Source organism: Loxodonta africana, chromosome 22 (assembly GCF_030014295.1).
Source record: "Loxodonta africana isolate mLoxAfr1 chromosome 22, mLoxAfr1.hap2, whole genome shotgun sequence".
Classification (NCBI taxonomy): Eukaryota; Metazoa; Chordata; class Mammalia; order Proboscidea; family Elephantidae; genus Loxodonta; species Loxodonta africana.
The window spans coordinates 30,111,802-30,132,837 of NC_087363.1; the positions used below are offsets into that span (position 1 = coordinate 30,111,802).

Here is a 21,036-nt window from a genome sequence, read left to right on the forward strand (position 1 = left end):
AAAAAAAAATTTTTTTCCCCTAATGTCATTCCTGTAATGCTTGATGCTTCTAATACTGAACTAAAATAAATGCAGGCCAGAGAGGTCAATAAAATTATGTAGCCCGTACTGTGCAGCATTCTCTCTAGCTATCAATTCTTCCATTCAAATTTCTACAATCTGAACTTTACAGTTTCTCTTTCTTGTACAGTATTATCTATAGAACAAAAAAGGATTAGATGATCTCTTAATCCCTTTCCACTCCAAGACTTAGTAATTCTATAGCTTTTACTGTGGTTTCTTCCTAGATGTTGGCCAAAAGAATAATAATAATACAAAGGACCAAATGACTAAACATTAAACGACTAAATACCAAGTTAACTTGGAAACTTTGGTCCTAGGTCCTTAAATTCCTTTAGAAATGCCTCAGTGTGAACAAACCATTGTTTCCTCAGTGATCCATGGGGATAGTACCATGTATCACTTCTTGCACATTTCCTGAACAGTACTATCTAAAGAAGAATTAGTTTTCTTTCACATAGGCCCCCCAAAACAAAATCATTAACACTAATACAGCATTAGATATAAGCAGCTGTTGTAATAGTTAAAAACAGTTTTAGAGAAGAAACTCTGAATTTCATTATAAAAAAAAAAAAATGCACAATTATTCCAGCCACAGGAAACAATTTATGTAAAATGTTATATTTAGTAAAAATGATGTCTGCCTTGGGAAGGGGAGGTTTTAAATGTGTAAAATATAAATAGATAATGCACAAAGGACAAGAATCCTTGAGTGATACTGTACAAATATCTCACACTAAGAACATCAAAATGAGGTGTTGCAGAGTAACAAATCTATAACATTAAATACAAGTATAATTTTGCAAGGATGTATTAAAATCTTTGTTAAGCCTAGGAAATAGGTACTATAACGGCAGCTCTTGGCATTTTCCATCCATTCTTAGTGTACTTTCTTTTTCAGATTCCAGAGCTTCTACTCAAGGTGCCACATACGGAGTTGTGGTAACAGGGTAAAAGGCAGGAAGCAATCAGATGGCCTCATAACCTCAACATTTAGCCCTACTATCTGTGGTTGGAAACCCTGGTGGTGTAGTGGTTAAGTGCTACAGCTGCTAACCAAAAGGTCGGCAGTTCAAAACCACGAGATGCTCCTTGGAAACTACATGTGGCAGCTCTATCCTGTCCTGTAAGGTCGCTATGAGTCAGAATTGACTCGGCCACAACGGTTTTTTTTTTTTTTAATCTGTGGTCAGGAGCCTGGTGGTATAGCAGTTAAGAGTTTTGCTGCTAACCAAAAGGTCAGCAGTTAGAATCAACTGATCCTTAGAAACCATATGGGGCAATTCTACTCTGTCTTATAGGTTTCTAAGAGTCACAATCGACTCGACAGCAACGGGTATCTGTGGTTATATACACAATTGAAGACAATACATTATACATTTTACTACTTCCAACTCCAAAAGGATTTGGACTTGCAAGACAAAGATTTTTCTTTTATAGGGCACGGAGTCCATTCTACCTATCCTTTCTATAAAGCAAGTAAATGCTTTGTTTAGAAACATAAGCATTAGTTTGACTTTATTTTGTGACCCACAGGAACGGGTATATTTAGCCAGGATAAAGAAAGCACATAAGCACAAAAAAATCCTTTAAAAAAAAGGAGATAAAGATTCTCTGTGTGTGTAAAAACACTCAATTACTTCCAAGACTGCCTTTAACTGCAAACTCCTTTCCAGAAGTAAATTTCAAACTAAAGTTAGAAAATTTCCCTTCTATCGTAAGTTCATAGTGATTTTAGTGCCATGTACACTTAATTGTAAAAACAAGTCTAAAAATTTTAATCCAAACTTAATGATGTTAAAATTTTCATTTGGCATTTTTTTAATAAAAAATAATGTTCCAATGTAAAATTATGACAAGTAGAAAACAGCAGTGGCCTTAATTTTGTTTGATACTAAATATTCCTAGAAAGACTTAAGCAAGTACTAAATAACATAAAAACAAAATACTCTAATGCCTGCAGATATTCTAGCTTTATCCCTAACATTCTAAAAACAAGCTAAGCTATATGCGATACAGGCAAGTTACATACATTCTGCAAGTAACACTGATTGTTGCCTCCTAAATCAAATTTTAAATGTACTTAGGTGAAAAAGGAGATCTAAAAGAAACTTTAGAGCCCTCAGGTAGTAGCTTCTTGACCATTGGTTTATCATGTTCACAGTTCAGATAAGCTTAAAAATGGAAATAGGAAACCTTAATCAAAGAATAAGTAGCTTCTACATTGTTACTATAAACGAAGTTTTCAAAACATTTCACTCATCTTATTTGTGGCCCTTAACTAGGCCACGAACAGAAAAAGATTCTAGTAAAGAAGTGTAATAACCAAATACTCTATGGGATCAAAATAAAATATAGGAACAACTGTTCTAGATCTTCCTTTTTTCCTATATAACTCTAAACATTATCATCTTCTACCAGGCTTTCCATTTTTAGCACATTCTTAGAATCAGAATGCCCCTTATCTGAACTTTATCAGGTCAGGTTGGAAATCTATATTTTCAGACAAATTTAAAATGTAAGATTTTTTTTTTATATGAACAATTGACTCTTTAAAGACAGGGAAGCGCCATTCATACTCATCTACTCAGAAAGATGACAAAGAAATCTTTTTCTGAATAAACCATGAATAAAATATTTCTCCAATATATACAACTGTAGAGATTTACTTCAAATCAAAAGCATTAAACTTCATGCTGGTCAATAATCTTTCATATTTTGTATCATGTGACTATGGTAAAAATAGGTTTTGAGTAGCTTTAGGTAATATAACTAAAAGTATGCTAAACATCTTATCTAGAATTTTTAGACGAGAAGTAATAAGCTTTTTGGGTGGGCATGTATATGTAAAGGAGTTTGTCTTTAAAAAGTAACTTTAGTATTCTCAAGTTTTCTGAGTGATAATCTCATTATAAAGTTGGGTGGAAATTAGAGTAACACTGGATAATTCAATCATGCATAGAGACCTTACAGAGTTTGAGTTTTTTTTTTTTAAATGCTGGCTTAACAGCAAATCACATGCCTTTACTCATCTCTACAGAACATCAGAAAATAGTGGTACCTCTCTCAAACTGGCTTCTTAGAGAGCAACAGTAAGAGAAGAAAACAACCATGCAATGGTTATTCAAACCAACCGCTTTTCATACCGGGGTACCTCTAATCCTGTTCTATGAACATTTTTTAAATGTTCAGCCATCCATTGTTTGTGTTCTAATCTAGTACTGGTAAACTGAGCTCCCAAATTTGGTTAACAGTCAAAGCCAATTTCTTTTCTTAAGATGAAAACATGTTTTGAAAATAACGTATATCTTCAAGTCACATCTTTTAAGTTCCATTCTTCAAATCCAGGGTATATGCTGAGGCAGCGCTCTGTTAGAGCTTACCAATTATTATACCCACTACCGTTATTATAACATCAAAAATTAGTAATAAAATCCGAGTTGACATTCTAGCACAAAACTTGGTCTAACTACCATCTTTCTCATGAACAGCGCTTCTCTGTTTCAGAAAAGCTCATCTCTGAATTATGCCTACTCACATGAAAAACTGGGAACCATTGGTATGTTTCCCTCGATTTGCCATTGACAAAAGGAACGCTCTGTCATGTTTGAGAATAAAGTTTTCATCTGTTTAAAGAAAAAACAAATTTGTCAGTTTCCAATTGTAAGTCACTTTTAAAGTGTAATGTTCACAGTAACAAACAGAAAGCAAAGGATGAAATTCCTCTTCTGGTCAGTACAGATACTTGACTGAATACTTAGAAAAAAAAATTAAACTAATCAGATCACGAAAGCATAAAAAGACCAAGAAATACTAATTAAAGCCTTGAGAAAAAGATCTTATATTTAATATTTTATACAAACAGCCTTAGAACAGTCACTTTTAGTAGTAACATACTTTGGTTAATTTAATCTTTTAACTTTCGGGGAAACCTAGGAAAGAAATTTTAGAGAAATCTCTATAGTAAAGCTCATTTCCTCCAAATTTCCAATTATCCTGCCTAGTCTACTATGCCCAGGAAGGGCTTATTAATCCTTTCATGTGCTTAATTTCTATATGAAAAATTCACTGCTCAATTGTTTTGAAGCTAGACTATAAGAGCAAAAAATTACATAAATTAAGTTGTAGGGTCATGCCTAAATTAAATTAAATATGTGGAGTCCTTCTAATCAACAGGATAACAACATTACCTAAGGAAGAAAGCCCTGTAAAAACAAAAATTTAAATGACAAAATAGAATTTTAAGATACACAGGGATCTGTCACAGGGAAAGTGGCCTGCAGCATTAGCTCCAATTGCTACATGATAATGGAACCAGCTAAACAGCTGTTTCCTACTAGTACAAAGGAAAAATCTCTTAACAATCACTTAGCAGAAATGCCCTGAAAACTAATTTAAACTTCCTTTTTAACATTCATACAAACAAATCTTTCTTTAGAACAAACAGAAACATAGAAAACTTCGAAAAATAATTACCTTAGGAACAGGCATCTGAAAAGAGTAGTAATCCATTTTCCCCCAAAAGAAATATGAAAGATTATAACACTGAAGCTATTATAGTGTTAAAATCTAGTAATATTGGATTCCACTATAAATCTCTGCAACTGACTTTTCTAAGGCTTTTTGGGGCAAGTGCAATAGTTAGATTTATGCAAATGATACTACTGTAGGAATAAAAGACAATCTCATACTTCTAGTACACAAAGAAAAACATACAAACCTTTGAGAAAGGAGGGAATACCAACTTTTATTCAAACAATATGCTTGGTGTAGGGAAAAAAAACAACAAAAGCTTGACTACAGTCTTTTTCCTGATGTAGAACTAATAACCCATTGAGAAAAGAAAAAGATAGAGATGCATGTATGAAATAAAATACAGAATTTTCCAAGTCTTCAAGCAATATAGAAATCCAGTCACAACCTGACCCAGGCTGTCCATAAGTTTATTAGGAAGGGTGCAAGGGAACAGAATTGGAATTTGTGTTACTGAGCTTTGTTCTCTTACCTTTTCATTTTGCAAAAGACCACATTCTCTATAAACAAAAGAATATGTTGACAGTTTTAGGCAGGAAGATAGGAGTTTTCATGTATATAGTTGCCTAACCTCCATGCTGAAAGTCATGTTTAACCATAAAGTTAGCCTTAATTAATCTTGTCAATTAAAAGCTATATATTATATAATTTATCCCCAAATTCATGCACATAAAGTATTTTCATGCAGCATTAGTTTCATGCAAAAAGTGAACTATAAGTAAACCTCTTCTCATTAAAAGTACATGATCAAACTTGCTTTAATATCAGAACTGAAACAAAAAGACCCTAAAATATTAAGCCTTACCTTTAAAATATCCACCATAAATTGATTCTCCACCTTTTCCATTACCTGCAAATAATGAGCTACATTAAGCCATAATGAAAATTAGAAATATACTTAATACATATAAATTACCTTTTATGGTTTCAATTTGCTGAGGAAACTAACACCTTGTAATTGCTGCAGCTAATCAAAACTTAAAGAATCCTCAATTAAACTGAGTCAAATCCTATTAAAAAATGATGTTCACAACCCACTTATTTCAAAGTAATAACACCAACAAAATTCCAAAAGAACAAAAGAATTCAGATAGTACTTTGGAGTTCATTATAAGGAAATCTACGGAATAATATTACTAAAATAAAGTACATAAAATCAAAATAAAATGTCTTAGTATTTTGCTTTTTCATACATTCTTGGTCTACAATATTCATTCATCCAACAACTATTCACTGACCACCTAGTATTTACATTGTACTCAGAGTGATACAGTATTTACAATTAAAATTAACAGTGAGATAACATTCTAGGAACTGACAGACGGGGTATTAGGAATATAACTTTTAGCTCTACCTTCACTGAAGTCCCCACCCTGAATCATAAAGTTTTTAACCACACGATGGAATGTAGAACCTTTATAACATAACTTCTTCCCAGTTGTTTTCCCAAGGCCTTTCTCCCCTGGAAAAAAAGAAATGAAGTTCAGCTATAAACACATTCCCATGTTGAAGAACTCTGTTAAATCCCTCCTGTGTGCTGGGCACTGAAAGAGATACAAGAAGTACACACAGTGACAATTTAACCTGAATATAAATGTTATATTGCATGGTACTGACTTTAACATGACACAGGTGATCAAGAAAGATTTAAAAAAAAAAAAAAAAAAGCCAAACTCATCAAGTCACTTTCGACTCACAGTGACCCTATAGGACAGAGCAGAACTGCCTGGTAGAATTTGCAGACTGTGGCATCTTTCTCCTGCAGAGTAGCTGGTGGGTTCAAACCACTGATCTTTCAGTTAGCAGCCAAGCGCTTAACCACTGTACCACCAGGGCTCCTCAAGAAAGATTAGGGAGGCTTATAAAAGAGAACAAAATCAAAAATTGGTGCAAAGATATGTCTGTGTGCACCAAAGTATAGATTTACAAAAATTAATTTGCTATTTCTATTTTCAAAATTAATATTATAGATTTTTTCCTTCCCATTTTTCCTATATATTAAAAAAAAAAAATTGCCATTGAGTCAATTCTGACTCGTAAAAAAAACCAAACCCACTACCGTGGAGTCGATGCCAACTCATAGCAACCCTGAAGGCCAGAGTAGAACTGCCCCATAGGGTTTCCAAGGAGCACCTGGTGGCTTCAAACTGTTGACCTTCTAGTTAGCAGCTGAGCTCTTAACCCCTGTGCCACCAGGGATCCATATATTTAAAACAGAATCCAGTTATACATAACAAAGAACAACTTCATTATGGTCACTATGTTTTGCCTCTCTACCTTCTAACCCTAGATTTCTCATGAAATCTGGAAGGCTGAATTTCTTCATAGTACTGACATTTGTAAAATTCTACCAAGACAATAATTTTCTACTATGCTATTGTTATATAAACTATGATCATAACAAATTATGAATCACACAGAACACTTAATTCTGCTCACGCAGAACCTGCACATGGATCAAGATGCTGTCGTTCAAACAGAATGAGGGGATACTGTGTGGTTTAAAATTGGAAAAGGTGTGCAGCAGGGTTGTATTCTTTCACCTATTTTTTCAACCTGTATGCTGAACAAGTAATTCAAGAAGCTGGACTATGTGAAGAACGAGGCATCAGGATTGGAGGAAGACTCATTAACAACCTGCCATATGCAGATGACACAATCTTGCTTGTCCAAAATGAACATGACTTGAAACACTTACTGATGAAGGTCAAAGGCCATAGCCTTCAACATGGATTATGACTGAACTGAAGAAGAAGGAAAAAAAAAAAAAAAAAATCCTCACAACTGGACCAATAAATAACACCATGATAAATGGAGAAAAAACTGAAGTTGTCAACAATTTCATTCTACTTGGATCAATGATGCCCACGGAAGCAGCAGTTAAGAAATCAAATGACATACTGCATTTGGTAAATGTGCTGCAAAAGACCTCTTTAAAGTGTTAAAGATGTCACTTTGATGACTAAGGTGCACCTGACCCAAGCCGTGGCCTTTCTGACTGCCTCAAATGCATGTGAAAAACTGGACAGTGGAAAAAAGAGACAGAAGAATCTATCCATTCAAATTGTGATGCCCGCGAAGAATACTGACTATCATGCACTGCCAGAAGAACAAACAAATCAGTCTTAGAAGAAATACAACCAGAATGTTCCTTAAAAGTAAAGATGGTGAGAATTTTGGCTAGCTTCCTTTGGACACGTCATCAGGAAAGACCAATTGCTAGAAAAGGACATCATTTTTGGTAAAGTAGAGGGTCAGTGAAAACGAAGGAAACCCTCAATGAAATGGATTGACGCAACAGCCACAAGAACAGATTCAAAGATACCAATCATCACGAAGATGGCACAGGACCAGACAACGTTTTGTTCTGTGATACATAAGGTCACCATGAGTCGGAGCTGACTCAACAGCCACTAACGACAACAACAATACAACTACAACGTATAGAGATTTCATTATACAAAGTAGACTCTTACTTTCTTTTTCATTTTGGGGATCATTTCTTTCTCTGCCCTTCCCCTCAAGAAATGCTTCCCTGATTTCATACAGAAGTCAGTGAAAATATTTTTTTTTTAATTTGCAAAATTCATTTCACAGCCCAGTATTTTTTAAGGAAAATATCTCCTCTGTTAAGCAAGGTAAAACTGATAGTTGTGATTCCTCTCTGGAAATAATTTAATAATCCACTTACCTGAGCATAGGCAAAGGAAGTTTTTGCATGTTTTTGGACATATGTCTGAGAAGAGCTGAAACATAATGCGACCAACTGAAACAAAATACATGAAAAAAATGTGAGTTGATTAAAAGTACCATGTCTTATATAAGAGAAAGAGATAAACAGAATCAGCAAATTGGGAAGGTTCATTTTTTAAACTCGTTTTCATTTTTTAAAAGATTTAATGGGTACTTGTGCAGACTGTGCTTCTTAGCTTATGAGACTAAATGGGCAGCTCCTGTTCAGAGGTGAGATGAGAAGGCAGAGAGGGACAGGGGCTGGCTGAATGGACAAAGGAAACACAGGGTGGCAAAAAGGAGTGTGTTGTCACATTACAGGGAGAGCAACTAGGGTCACATAACAATGTGTGTATAAATTTCTGTATGAGAAACTAACTTGAACTGGAAACTTTCACTTAAAAGCACAAATAAAAAATAAATAAAAAAGATTTAATGGGGAATAATTTGACTGGGCAATACCAACTTAACAATAACTTCACACTCCGTTTGCTAGTGTTAAAATTCACATACAGCCAAAGTGGTTCTTGCCCTAAAATTGTAGGATTTTAAACGTTTAAAAGGAACTTACATTATTAGATCCATTTTAATAGATTCCCCTACCTGAGCTATTAATCTTCTTTACAAGTATCCTGAGTAACAGACTATTATTAGATCTATGCCTGGATCCCTCTAGTGATGAGAACATAAAACAGTCATTCTGCCAGTACTGTTAAAAGGAAGTTCTTCTGTCCTGTATTTCCAGCTTTCTGCCTTAACTCAGAACTGTCTACAGCCAGTCTCCTAAAATGCACCATCCACACTTCACTTAAAATTCACATTCTATTCTCTGAGAAAGTAGAAAGAAAGAAAAAAACTCCTTTACAATAAAGAGGAAATGAGAAAGAAAGACCAAGGATGCAACTTCAATTTAACTATGTCGTAGAGAAGTGGTTCGCAAACTTTTTGGTCTCAGTACTCCTTCAAACTCTTAAAAATTATGGAGCTTTTGTTTAATCCGGTTGTATCTGCTGATACTATGTTTGATATTAAAACCGAGAATTTTTTCCAACACTAGAATATAGCAAAACATTCCATTAGCTGTCAGAGCGATGACATCACATATCATGTAATCTGGAGAACTCCACTGTACACTTGTGAAACAATGAGAATGCAAAAGGCAAAGACTACCTTAGTATTTTATAAAAATACGTTGAACTTGCAGACCACCTGAAAGAATCTCAAAAAGAAAGAAGGGAGTTTTGATTTACAGTCACTCCCCTGAGTCCCTTTCCCCCTTATTCTACAAATTTTTTCCATTATTAACATTTTTATTTACTCAAAGAAACTTACAGAATACATTAAAATTAAATGCAGGCCAAGCATAAGACATTTTTAGTATAGATACAAAATGACTTTCGATATACTCTAACATCACAAGATTTTCATTTATTCCTAGCCATGTCGGTCAGTTCCTTTGAAGACAAAACAAGGATACTGCATTACAGACATCCTTAAGGGATAAAAAGTGGGATAATGACGTCATATGGGAAAACTTGCCTGTGTCAACACTTTGGCTATAGCTTTAACTAACAGAGTCTAATTTTAAAGAAATTTCAAATCCTCCTATCTAATCTTGATATCCAAGGGATTAAAGAAAAGATGGGACAAGGAAGCAAAAAGGAAGACTTTTAAGTAGGCAGCGATGTTAACGTCTATTCAGAGTTTTAAAAATGCATATAGTATCAGTAGTACTGAATAGATGAATGAATGAATTCATCTTTTGAATGAATGAATAAGATCTTAGGAAAATTTATTACTTAACACTACTTATAATTTAGTGGGATTTAGAAATCCTTTAGAATTAGTCATTACTATCAAAAATATTCTTTTATATATAAAAAATTTATTCCAATGGAATGGAATGAAACCCTGGATAAGAAAAAGAAGGACAAAGTGGGAGGCCTCGCTCTACCTGATTTTAGAACCTATTATACAGCCACAGTAGTCAAAACAGCCTGGTACTGGTACAACAACAGACACACAGGCCAATGGAACAAAATTGAGATTCCAGATACAAATCCATCCACATATAAGCAGCTGATATTTGACAAAGGCCCAGTGTCAGTTAATTGGGGAAAAGATGGTCTTTTTAACAAATGGTGCTGGCATTAACTGGATATCCATCTGGAAAAAAAATGAAACAGGACCCATACCTCACACCATGCACAAAAACTAAGTCCAAATGGATCAAAGAGCTAAACATAAAGTCGAAAACGATAAAGATCATGGAAGAAAAAATAGGGACAACGTTAGGAGCCCTAAAACAAGGCATAAACAGAATACAAAACATTACTAAAAATGACAAAGAGGAACCAGATAACTGGGAGCTCCAAAAAATCAAACACCTACGTTCATCTAAAGACTTCACCAAAAGAGTAAAAAGACCACTTACAGACTGGGAAAAAATTTTCAGCAACGACATCTCTGACCAGTGCCTGATCTCTAAAATCTACATGATTCTGCTAAAACTCAACCACAAAAAGACAAACAACCCAATCAAAAATTGGGCAAAGGATATGAACAGGCACTTCACTAAAGAAGGCATTCAGGTGGCTAACAGATACATGAGGAAATGCTCTTGATCATTAGCCATTAGAGAAATGCAAATTAAAACTACAATGAGATTCCATCCTACTCCAACAAGGCTGGCATTAATCCAAAAAACACAAAATAATAAATGTTGGAGAGGCTGTGGAGAGATTAGAACACTTATACACTGCTGGTGGGAATGTAAAATGATACAACCACTTTGGAAATCGATTTGGCGTTTCCTTAAAAAGCTAGAAATAGAACTACCATACGACCCAGCAATCCCACTCCTCGGAATATATCCTAGAGAAATAAGAGCCCTTACACAAACAGATATATGCACACCCATGTTTACTGCAGCACTGTTTATAATAGCAAAAACATGGAAGCAACCAAGGTGCCCATCAACGAATTAATGGATAAATAAATTGTGGTATATTCACACAATTGAATACTATGCATCAATAAAGAACAGCGAGGAATCTGTGAAACATTTCGTAACATGGAGGAATCTGGAAGGCATTATGCTGAGTGAAATTAATCAGTTGCAAAAGGTCAAATATTGTATAAGACCACTATTATAAGAACTTAAGAAATAGTTTAAACTGAGAAGAACACATTCTTTTGTGGTTACGAGATGGGGGAGGGAGGGGGGTGGGAGAGGAGTATTTACTAATTAGATAGTAGGTAAGAACTACTCTAGGTGAAGGGAAGGACAACGTTCAATACAGGGGAGTTCAGCACAACTGGACTAAACCAAAAGCAGTTTCCTGAATAAACCGAATGCTTCAAAGGTCAATGAAGCATGGGCAGGGGTTTGGGGACCACGGTTTCAGGGGACATCTAAGTCAATTGGCAAAATAAAATCTATTAAGAAAACATTCTGCATCCCACTTTGAAGAGTGGCGTCTGGGGTCTTAAACTCTAGCAAGCAGACATCCAAGATGCATCAATTGGTCTCAACCCAGCTGGATCAAAACAGAATGAAGAACACCAAGGACACAAGGTAATTACGAGCCCAAGAGACAGAAAGGGCTACATGAACGAGAGACTACATCATCCTGAGACCAGAAGAACTAGATGGTGCCCGGCCACAACCGATGACTGCGCTGACAGGGAACACAACAGAAAACCCCTGAGGGAGCAGGAGATCAGTGGGATGCAGACTCCAAATTCTCATAAAAAGACCAGACTTAATGGTCTGACTGAGAGTAGAAGGACCCCAGGGGTCATGGTCCCCAAAACTTCTGTAGGCCCAGGACAGGAACCATTCCCGAAGCCAACTCTTCAGACATGGACTGAACTAGACAATAGGTTGGAGAGAGATGCTGATGAGGAGTGAGCTACTTGCATCAGGTGGACACTGGAGACTGTGTTGGCATCTCCTGTCTAGAGGGCAGATGGGAGGGTGGAGGGGGCTAGAAGCTGGCAAAATGGTCACAAAAAGAGAGACTGGAAGGAGGGAGCAGGCTGTCTCATTGGGGGAGAGTAACTGGGAGTATGTAGTAAGGTGTATGTAAGTTTATAAGTGAGAGACTGACTTGATTTACAAACTTTCACTTAAAGTACAATAAAAATTATTTTAAAAAATTTATTCCAAGAAATTATCTCTATGCCAATAATCACATTGCTTTCTAATGGTAGAACTAAAATCTGACACTGGTTAGTATAAGCATTAGAATGGTTATGTGGTACAGAGTAAGACTGGTTTCCAACCTTAATCTGAACATATTAACATGCAGTTCCTTAAATATAACAAAGGTGGGGAGCAATATCAAGATTAATCAGCTAACATCAAAACATTTTAAATTTTGGCTACAGAAAGGAAAAAGCCAAGACACTGTTATGCCTTATTGTAGATCCTGATTCGGCCACTTGGTGGCAGGAATGAAATCAGTATCTACCAAGAATTTGGATAAAACCCAAAATTCACTTTTCAGTAGTAGTAGTTTTTTGTTCTCAGAAACAGCTGTGCCGGAATTGCAGACTGCGATGCTGAAATTATGGACATAAAATATATAGTAACTGGAAAAGGGAGCACTAGAGAAAATATTATAGGAGCTGACACACAGCAGAAGACAAGAAACAGCACATAGACAATTAAAAGCAAGACATGAAGAAAAAGCCAAAGGTAGAAACAGATCATAGTGGGGAGGCATAGAACAAAATCCAGGAGGAAATTTAGGGACAGGAGCAGCATTTCAACAGAATTGGGCCATTTACTCAAACATCATTTACTGAGAGATTCCCCTTGTGTCAGGAATCCAACAGTAAATGACACACAGTGCCTGACTTTCTGGGAGCTCACATCTTAGCTGGAAATGACGGACAAAAACACAGTTGCTACACAATGTGACAAGCCATAAGCAGTGTGAACAATTACGTCCAACCTAGGACTGAGTGATGTATCTGAGGCCAGGGACATAGGGACCACGTCTGTTATACTCACGACTGTATTCCCACCGGAGCCCTGGTGGCACAGTGATTAAGCGTTTGTTCAGCTGCTAACCACAAGGTCGGCAATTCAAATCCAACAGTCGCTCCTTGGAAACCCTACGGGGCAGTTCTACTCTGTCCTATAGGGTTGCTATGAGTCAGAATCAACTCGATGGCAACGGGTTTTGGTACCTACCCCCCCCCCCCACTGACTTGTACAATGCCTGGTACAAAATGCTCAATAAAAAAATACATGAATAATAATAACAAAAGCACTTGAAACAAAATTATTCAAAGATGTTATTGCTAGCTGCCATCAAGTCAGACCCTGACTCATGGTAGCCCCATGTAGACACTGCCCTGTCTTGTACCATCTCTTGATCAGTTGGGGATCAAACTGTTGTGATCCATAAGATTTTCACTGGCTGATTTTTGGAAGCAATCCTGGTTGTATTAGTCTAGAAACCTGTTCAGAATCAAAGCAACACGCAAGCCTCTACTGACAAGCAGGTGGTGGCTACCACGAAGTGCACTGACGTCGGCAATCGAATTCAGGTCTCCTGCATGGAAAGCGAACATTCTACCACTGAACCATCAATGCCACAAAGACAGAGAGCAATAAAATATACTTTCACAAATGAAGAAACATCTAAATATACAGATCAACACCAACACATAGCCTAATAAAACAATTTATTTTCAGAGATATAAAGAAAAAAAAAATCCTTCCAGCATCCAGTAGAATCATGTCATCCACAAAGGAAAAAAAAAAAAAAAATTAGGCCAGCTTCAGATCCCCTTATATTAGAAACTGGAGAGAACAGAACACTGTCTACCATCTTAAAGGAAATAATAGACTGTGAACCAAGAATTCTATACTAGCAAAGGAAACACGCTAATTAGATTTTATCCTAAAAATCTGTCTGAACGTATATCCCCGAGATATGTCCCAAATAATTAATGAATGAAGAGAAGCTAGTAGGACAAGAATGGCAATGAATGGTCAATCCATTACAACACAGAATTAAACCTAAATGATTATAGTAAAAAAATGAACCAAACTCGTTGCTGTCGAGTCGATTCTGACTTATAACAACCCTATAGGACAGGGTAGAACTGTCCCACAGGGTTTCCAAGGACTGGCTGGTGGATTTGAACTGCCGACCTCTTGGTTAGTAGCCAAGCTCGTAACCATTGTGCCACCAGGGCTCCTAAATAACTATGGTAGTTACGTGTATAAAACAATGTAAATGTTATAGCTATTGGGAACAGTTACATAATAGACAAAAAAATTCCCTACTTTTATGTACCTTCTAAAAATGTTCTTTCTTTCTTTTGAATAGGTAATGTTCTCATGATTCGAAAATCAAATAGCAGATTATGAAGGATGTAAGCAATCAGAAACTAACAACTGTTGGCAATGATGTGGGGAAATTGGAACCCTTATCTATTGCTGGCAGGAATACAAAATGGGACAGCCATTGTAGAAAACAGTATGGTGGTTCCTCAAAAAACTTAAAATAGAACTACCATTTGACCCAGCAATTCCACTCCTACGTATGTACCCTAAAGACTTGGAAGCAGAGACTCCAAAAGAGACTTTCACACCAATGTTTACTGCAGCACTGTCCACAATAGCCCAAAGGTGGAAACAACCTAAATGCCTATCAATGGATGAATGGATAAACAAAATGTGATACATACACACAACAGAATACTACTCAGCCAGTAGGAGAAATAAAATCTTGATACATACTACAGTATGGATGGAACTTGAAGACATTATGCTCAGCAATATAAACCAATCGCAAAAGGACAAATATTGTACGACCTCACTTAAACAAAAAGACAAGAGAACGGAAATATACAGAGACCAAAGCTTATTAGTGGTTATCAGGGGTGAGATGGAGGGGGAAAGGGGAGTTAAACGGTGACAGAAAAATTGCATTGATTAAGGGAAGGGTTGCACAGCTGATTACGTAATTGCTGTCAATAAGTTGCACACTTGTAAAAAGCTCAATTGCCAGAAGTTGTGTGACAGATATATTTACAACAATGACAAAAAAAAAAAAAAAGAGTAGCTGCTGAAGCTGCTTATGTACAACCATATACCTCATGGGATTTGGTTTCTTGATTTGGAGGTTTAGGATCATGGTTTCATGGGACATCCCAGTTAACTGGCCTAATAATATGTTAGTGCTTCTGTTCTACCTCTTAGTTCACCGTGCAGTGCCTGGGGTCTTAAGAGCTTGCAAGCTGCCATACAAGGCACAACAATTGTTCTCTATTCACCTGGAGCAACAAAGGAAGGAGAGTCAGGAATAGGAGGAGGATATGGAATGTAGGGCTACCTGGCTCCAGGAATAACTGCCTCCTTTGCCATGAGACCAGAAAAACTGGATGGTGCCCAGTTACCATTACTGAACATTTTGATCAAAGATTCCATAGACGAATCCTGATCAAAACATGGGAAACGCAGAACAGAATTTCAAATATTCATGGACTCTAGACTTTCTAGAGCCATGGAGGGTGGATGAACCCCTGAAACTACTGCCCTAAGGTATAATCTTTAAACCTTAAACCAAAAACAGCCCCTGAAGTCATCTTAAAACTGAACAACAGTTTAGCTTAACTAATAAAAAAGGTCTGCCTTAAGCATTATGCTTAAGAATTATCAAACTGGTAACAGCAACTTGGAAAATTAGATAGGAACCTTAAGGGACCGTGAGTTGATGTTAATGAGAGAGGAACAACTCAAAAAACGAGGGTGCACAACTCAAAGAATGTAATCGATGCCCCTAAATTGTACATGTAGAAACTGTCGAATTGGTGTATGTTTTGCTGGGTATCTTCTCAATGACAAGATCAATAAAATGTAGGGAAAAAAATGTAAAAAAAGAATGTAACCAATGTCACTGAACAATTTGTATAGAAATTATTGAATGGGAACCTAAACTGCTGTATAAACCTTCACCAAAAACAGAATACAAATATTTTTTAAAAAAATCAAAAAGTAGAGAAAGGTATAAAACGAGAGATCTTGTTTCCATCCCTGTCAACAGGTAATCACTTTTATCGATTTCTTGTGTATTTTTCCAGTTTTTCTTCGTACATGCAAGCAAATATTGAAATACTTTTTTAAGTGTGTTATGTACACTGCATTGCACCTTACTTTTCTCACATAATAGAGCTTTTAGTGCTGGCAGTGTAAGAATAATTAAAACAACTGGAGGGAGGCAGTGGGAAATCACAGTATCGATAAAAACCAGTAAGAGGGGGTTGAGTTGATTGATGCGAGAAAGTACATTTCTTCGTATCTCATAGTGAGAGTCAATAACAGGCTTTGCTGCAGTAGATTAAAGAGGAACTATGGATTTAAGCACACTAAAGTTACATTTGCAGAACTAAAAATATATCAAACATCTTTCAAGTTACTGTTGGGGGGGATGACACAAGGAATCCACAGTAAAAGATATAAAATAAATAGTAAGAAACATTAACAAGATATAAGACCAAAACAGCTCTTTAATTATTTAGACAGACGGCATATGAATCAACACCCAGCTAAAAGTATCCTGCAGATATGTTTAGAAAAAACAGTTCTATATCACTCTCAATTAGGGTACCAAGTTGAAACCAAAAGCTCAAAGAGAATTTATTGATTGGCTTATGTCGTTAGTTGACAAAGATACTGGTACAGATCAGAGAAACAAAGAGGTATAAGAAACAGGATATCAGGGAATGAAGCCAGATCCTAGAGCTTCCAGGCATCTCATGGTCAAGTGTTAAACACCACTTCCTTATCCCAGTAAGTGCATACAGCCCTACATATTTTCATTAACAAATAAAACTTAAGATAAATTCATCATTCAGCTCAGGAAGATTTTTTTAAAAAGCAATAAATAAACCTAAGGAAAACAGAAAAGCTAAAGCTGAAATTAATGAATTAGGAAACAGATATTACACTTGATCAATTCCCAAAACTGGTTCTTTCAGGAAAAAAAAGGTAAGAGGAATACACAAATTTAGGAAAAAGAATTATAATACAGACTACAACTTCATGTTGATACGGACTATCAACATACCTAAGAAAAAAACTACAATGCTGTTAAGTCTTGTTCCTTTAATTATCTGCTCTTGTAACTACCCAAAAAGGATGTTCTTCCATAAGTGTCCTTATATGAATGAATTACTTCTAATCTTCTAGTAAATAGGGTTTCCATCAAACCCTGGCTGAGAATTTGCATTTCCATCCCAGATATACTGAATCAGAATCTACATTTTAGCAAGATCCCCAGGTGACTTTTACATATAATAAACTTTGAGAACCCCTGCACTAAACCCAGCACTAGTGGTTCTCAAAACTGGTCCCTAACCAGCGGCATTAGCACCATTTTTTAAAACTGCAAATTCTCGGCAGGAGTTCAGAAGCCCTGCAAGTAACATTTAAGTGTAACACTATCTCAACTATTTCAGAGCTTGGCAAAAGATTAAAAAACTTAACAAATTTTATGAAGCAAAATAACACTGAAACCAAGGCCGGGGAAAGATTATGCAAAACAAATTAAAAACTCTATACAACAATCTCACTTAAAAAAAAGAAAAAACACTATCCAACATTAGGAAACCATCAGCATACCACATATATGCTCAGACACTCTTCAAATCAACAGCCAGCATTATGTTTAAGTGTAAAAAACCAGTATAGTCTTAATCCCATTAAAGAAAGGAACAAGCCGAAAGTCCTTGTTAGAATCCTTATTTTTTTTAACACTTTCTAAGAATTCTAGCCAGTGTAAGTAGAAAAGAGAATGAGGTATACAAATTAAAAACGACAAATTTATTATTATTTGAAAGACATACCTATATACTGCACAACACAAAAGAACCCACTGAAATTTAGTAGAGATTGAAGTTGTTCATATTTATCTTACGATGAACAAGAACTAGTGGGAAAGGTAATGGAATAAAAATAGCATTCTCAAAAGCAACAAAAACCAAAAGCCAGAAGAGTGTGGGACCTATGGGGAAAAACACATCCCTCAAAAGTTAAACACATAATTACCGTATGATCCAACAACTCCACTTTTAGGTACACAGGTAGCCCCCATCTTACGATGTATTCAAATTACGATGACCAGCACTTAAAACCGCGCATTTTTTTAACTTGTACATCTTTAGTAACATGTGCTACACAAGATGCTGCAGTATGTAATTTGCTGATGTCATCATTCACATCCAAATCCCAAAGATAAGTAAAGACTGGATTTATAAAGACACAGATAATAAAAGGCAACAATAATGAAAACTTAAAAAAACAAAAAAAGGTATTCTACCTACCTCAGAACCAACTTAAGATGGAGGAAGCCCTTGCTGGAACAGAACCTCGTAAGTTAGAGACTGTCTATATACTGAAAAGACTTGAAAGCAGCGCCTCAAGTCACCTGAGTCTTGCCCTTTCTAGTCAGAGCTCCTTTCTGCCTGTGATGGTTAAGATTGTGTGTCCACTTGGCTGGGCCATGATTCTCAGTGTTTATATGTGATCACTCCCATGATTGAATCTGCTGTGAGTAGCCAATCAGCTGAAGGGGAGTTTCCTGGGGGGTATGGTCTGCATCTAAACATAACCAGACATTCTGGCCTCTTTGCTCACTCTGGATCCTGCAGCTGCCTCCTGTTTGCCTGACCTCCGGTTCTTGGGACTTGACCTATCAGCTTATTGGCAGATCTTGGAATCTGTCAATCTTCACAGCCCGAGAGCGGGAGCCCCACTCTCCGACCTGCCAATCTTGGGTTCGCCAGCCCTGGCAGGTACATGAATTGAGAGAAGCCTCTATCCTGACACATGGACTTGGGACGTTTCAGCCTCTACAACTGCGTGAGCCATTTCCTTGATATAAATCTCTCTATATATGTATTTATTCACTTTACCGGCTTTGCTTCTCTAGAGAACCCAGCCTAAGACACCATCTACCTAAAAAAATCTTTTTATTTCCAATTTGCTTTCACTCTTTTTTCCCAGTAAGATAAGTGTTTGCTAGGTACCTGATCATCTGTGTAAGTGCTATGTTCTATGAGAGTTTAGGTTGAACGATACACCCTCTGGAAAGCTTTAAGACTCTCCAGAGCTGAAGGATAACAACCTTGGTTTCCATTCTCCTCAAAACTCTAAGTAAATGATAAACAAATCAAAACTGTAAGAAATCATACTTACAGTATGAAAGATAGCTCACACTGCTAATGTCAGAATTCTCTCTCAACAACTCTGGAAAAGTAACAGAAAAGAACAGGGACTCAAACTGGTTGGGGTTAGAAGAGGAAAACAGCTAGCCTATGTTAAAGCAAAAAAGTGAGGGAAAAAAAAATCTATGTATATTTTACTTGGAGTCTTGGGGCAGAGGAAGGAAAGGTAAAGGAAGATGCATGTTGCTATGACACTGAAACACTTTCAGAAAACTAACAAGAAAGGCCTGTAATCTACTGGAGAAAAAAAAAAAAAAAAAAGCCAACGAAAACACTGTGAATACAACAGTCCAGGCAGCTATCATTCCACTGTGCATAGGGTCACTGTGAGTCAGGCTGACTTGATGGTAGCTAATAACAACAACAAAGTGAACTTTCTCCTCTCCGAATCCCTATAAAAACCCCGAAGAGTTTGCCTCAAACCATCCAGTCAGGGTTGGTGTTATTACTGGGATTTTCCGAACCCTAAGGAAAAAGAAAAAAATTCCTTCTTGCTTGTAGAAACCTGAAACAAGCTTTTTCTAAAAATGTAAACAAAGAGGCTTAATCTACAAGGGTCTGTCTGCATTAATACGTTAATATGAGAGTTCCTGACTTGGCTCAGGACCCACGCTCACGGCCATGCACTAATTAAAGCGGTCCGTACCAGATGCTATGCTAGGTGTTTTACAAACGCAGTCTGCTCTGTAATAACATGACAGAATTTTAAAAAACATTGCCATTACCAAAAATCACGTATAAAAACAACTGTTTCCATAGGAAAAAAGGAGATGAGGGACAAGGGAACTTTAGATTGCAGTAAAAATGAGTTTTTTTCTTTAGGAGTATTAATGATAAAGGCATAATTTTGGCTCTAAGTGTGTGTTACAAAACCTGAACATAACTAAGAAAATCTTACAAATGATCACACCTCACCTTTGCCCCCCTTCCTAGCACTGTCATGAGCACAGTCCTGTGGCCTTTCAAATCCCTGTTATGACAGACAAGTGGCAGTGCTGTGCAACTACCCTTCCCTCCCACGTTACTAGTTTCCCACCTGGTTATCTGATTATAACACAAACAGCAGTCTGCCCGATTAAAAATGATGTCCTTAATTAATCCATCCCATTACAGTAAATTCATGTTACAAAAACACACTGCTATAATACAGGTGGCTGTATTACTTAATTTTCCCCATATTATTATGTGGACATTATTACACTGAAGAGGAGCCCTGGTGGCACAGTGGTTAAAGTGCTCAGCTGCTAACCAAAAAGTCAGCGGTTCGAAGCTACCAGCCGCTCTGCAGGAGGGAGATACGGCAGTCTGCTTCTGTAAAGATTGACAGCCTTAGAAACCCTATGGGCAGTTCTTCCCTTGTGTATTAAATAAAAAACCCAAACCCACTGCCGTCGAGTCAATTCCAACTCACAGCAACCCTACAGGACAGAATAGAACTGTCCCACAGTTTCCAAGGAACGG

The 21,036-nt window shown here is 36.6% G+C and overlaps 1 protein-coding gene across 9 annotated transcripts in view; it reads right to left on the reverse strand.

Moving 5' to 3' along the window:
- The window catches only part of NKTR (natural killer cell triggering receptor), a 59,630-nt gene that overhangs the window by 27,675 nt on the left and 10,919 nt on the right, over window positions 1–21,036 (reverse strand). For 6 of the 9 annotated variants that reach the window (XM_010589904.3, XM_023547832.2, XM_064274735.1 and 3 more), the window contains exons 3-6: window positions 8,285–8,359; window positions 5,948–6,055; window positions 5,399–5,443; window positions 3,599–3,686 (exon numbers count right to left, since the gene is read on the reverse strand). In XM_010589904.3, the coding sequence (XP_010588206.3) occupies window positions 3,599–3,686; window positions 5,399–5,443; window positions 5,948–6,055; window positions 8,285–8,359 (316 nt within the window). The other 3 variants (XR_010319027.1, XM_023547833.2, XM_023547834.2) reach the window with 3 other exon arrangements.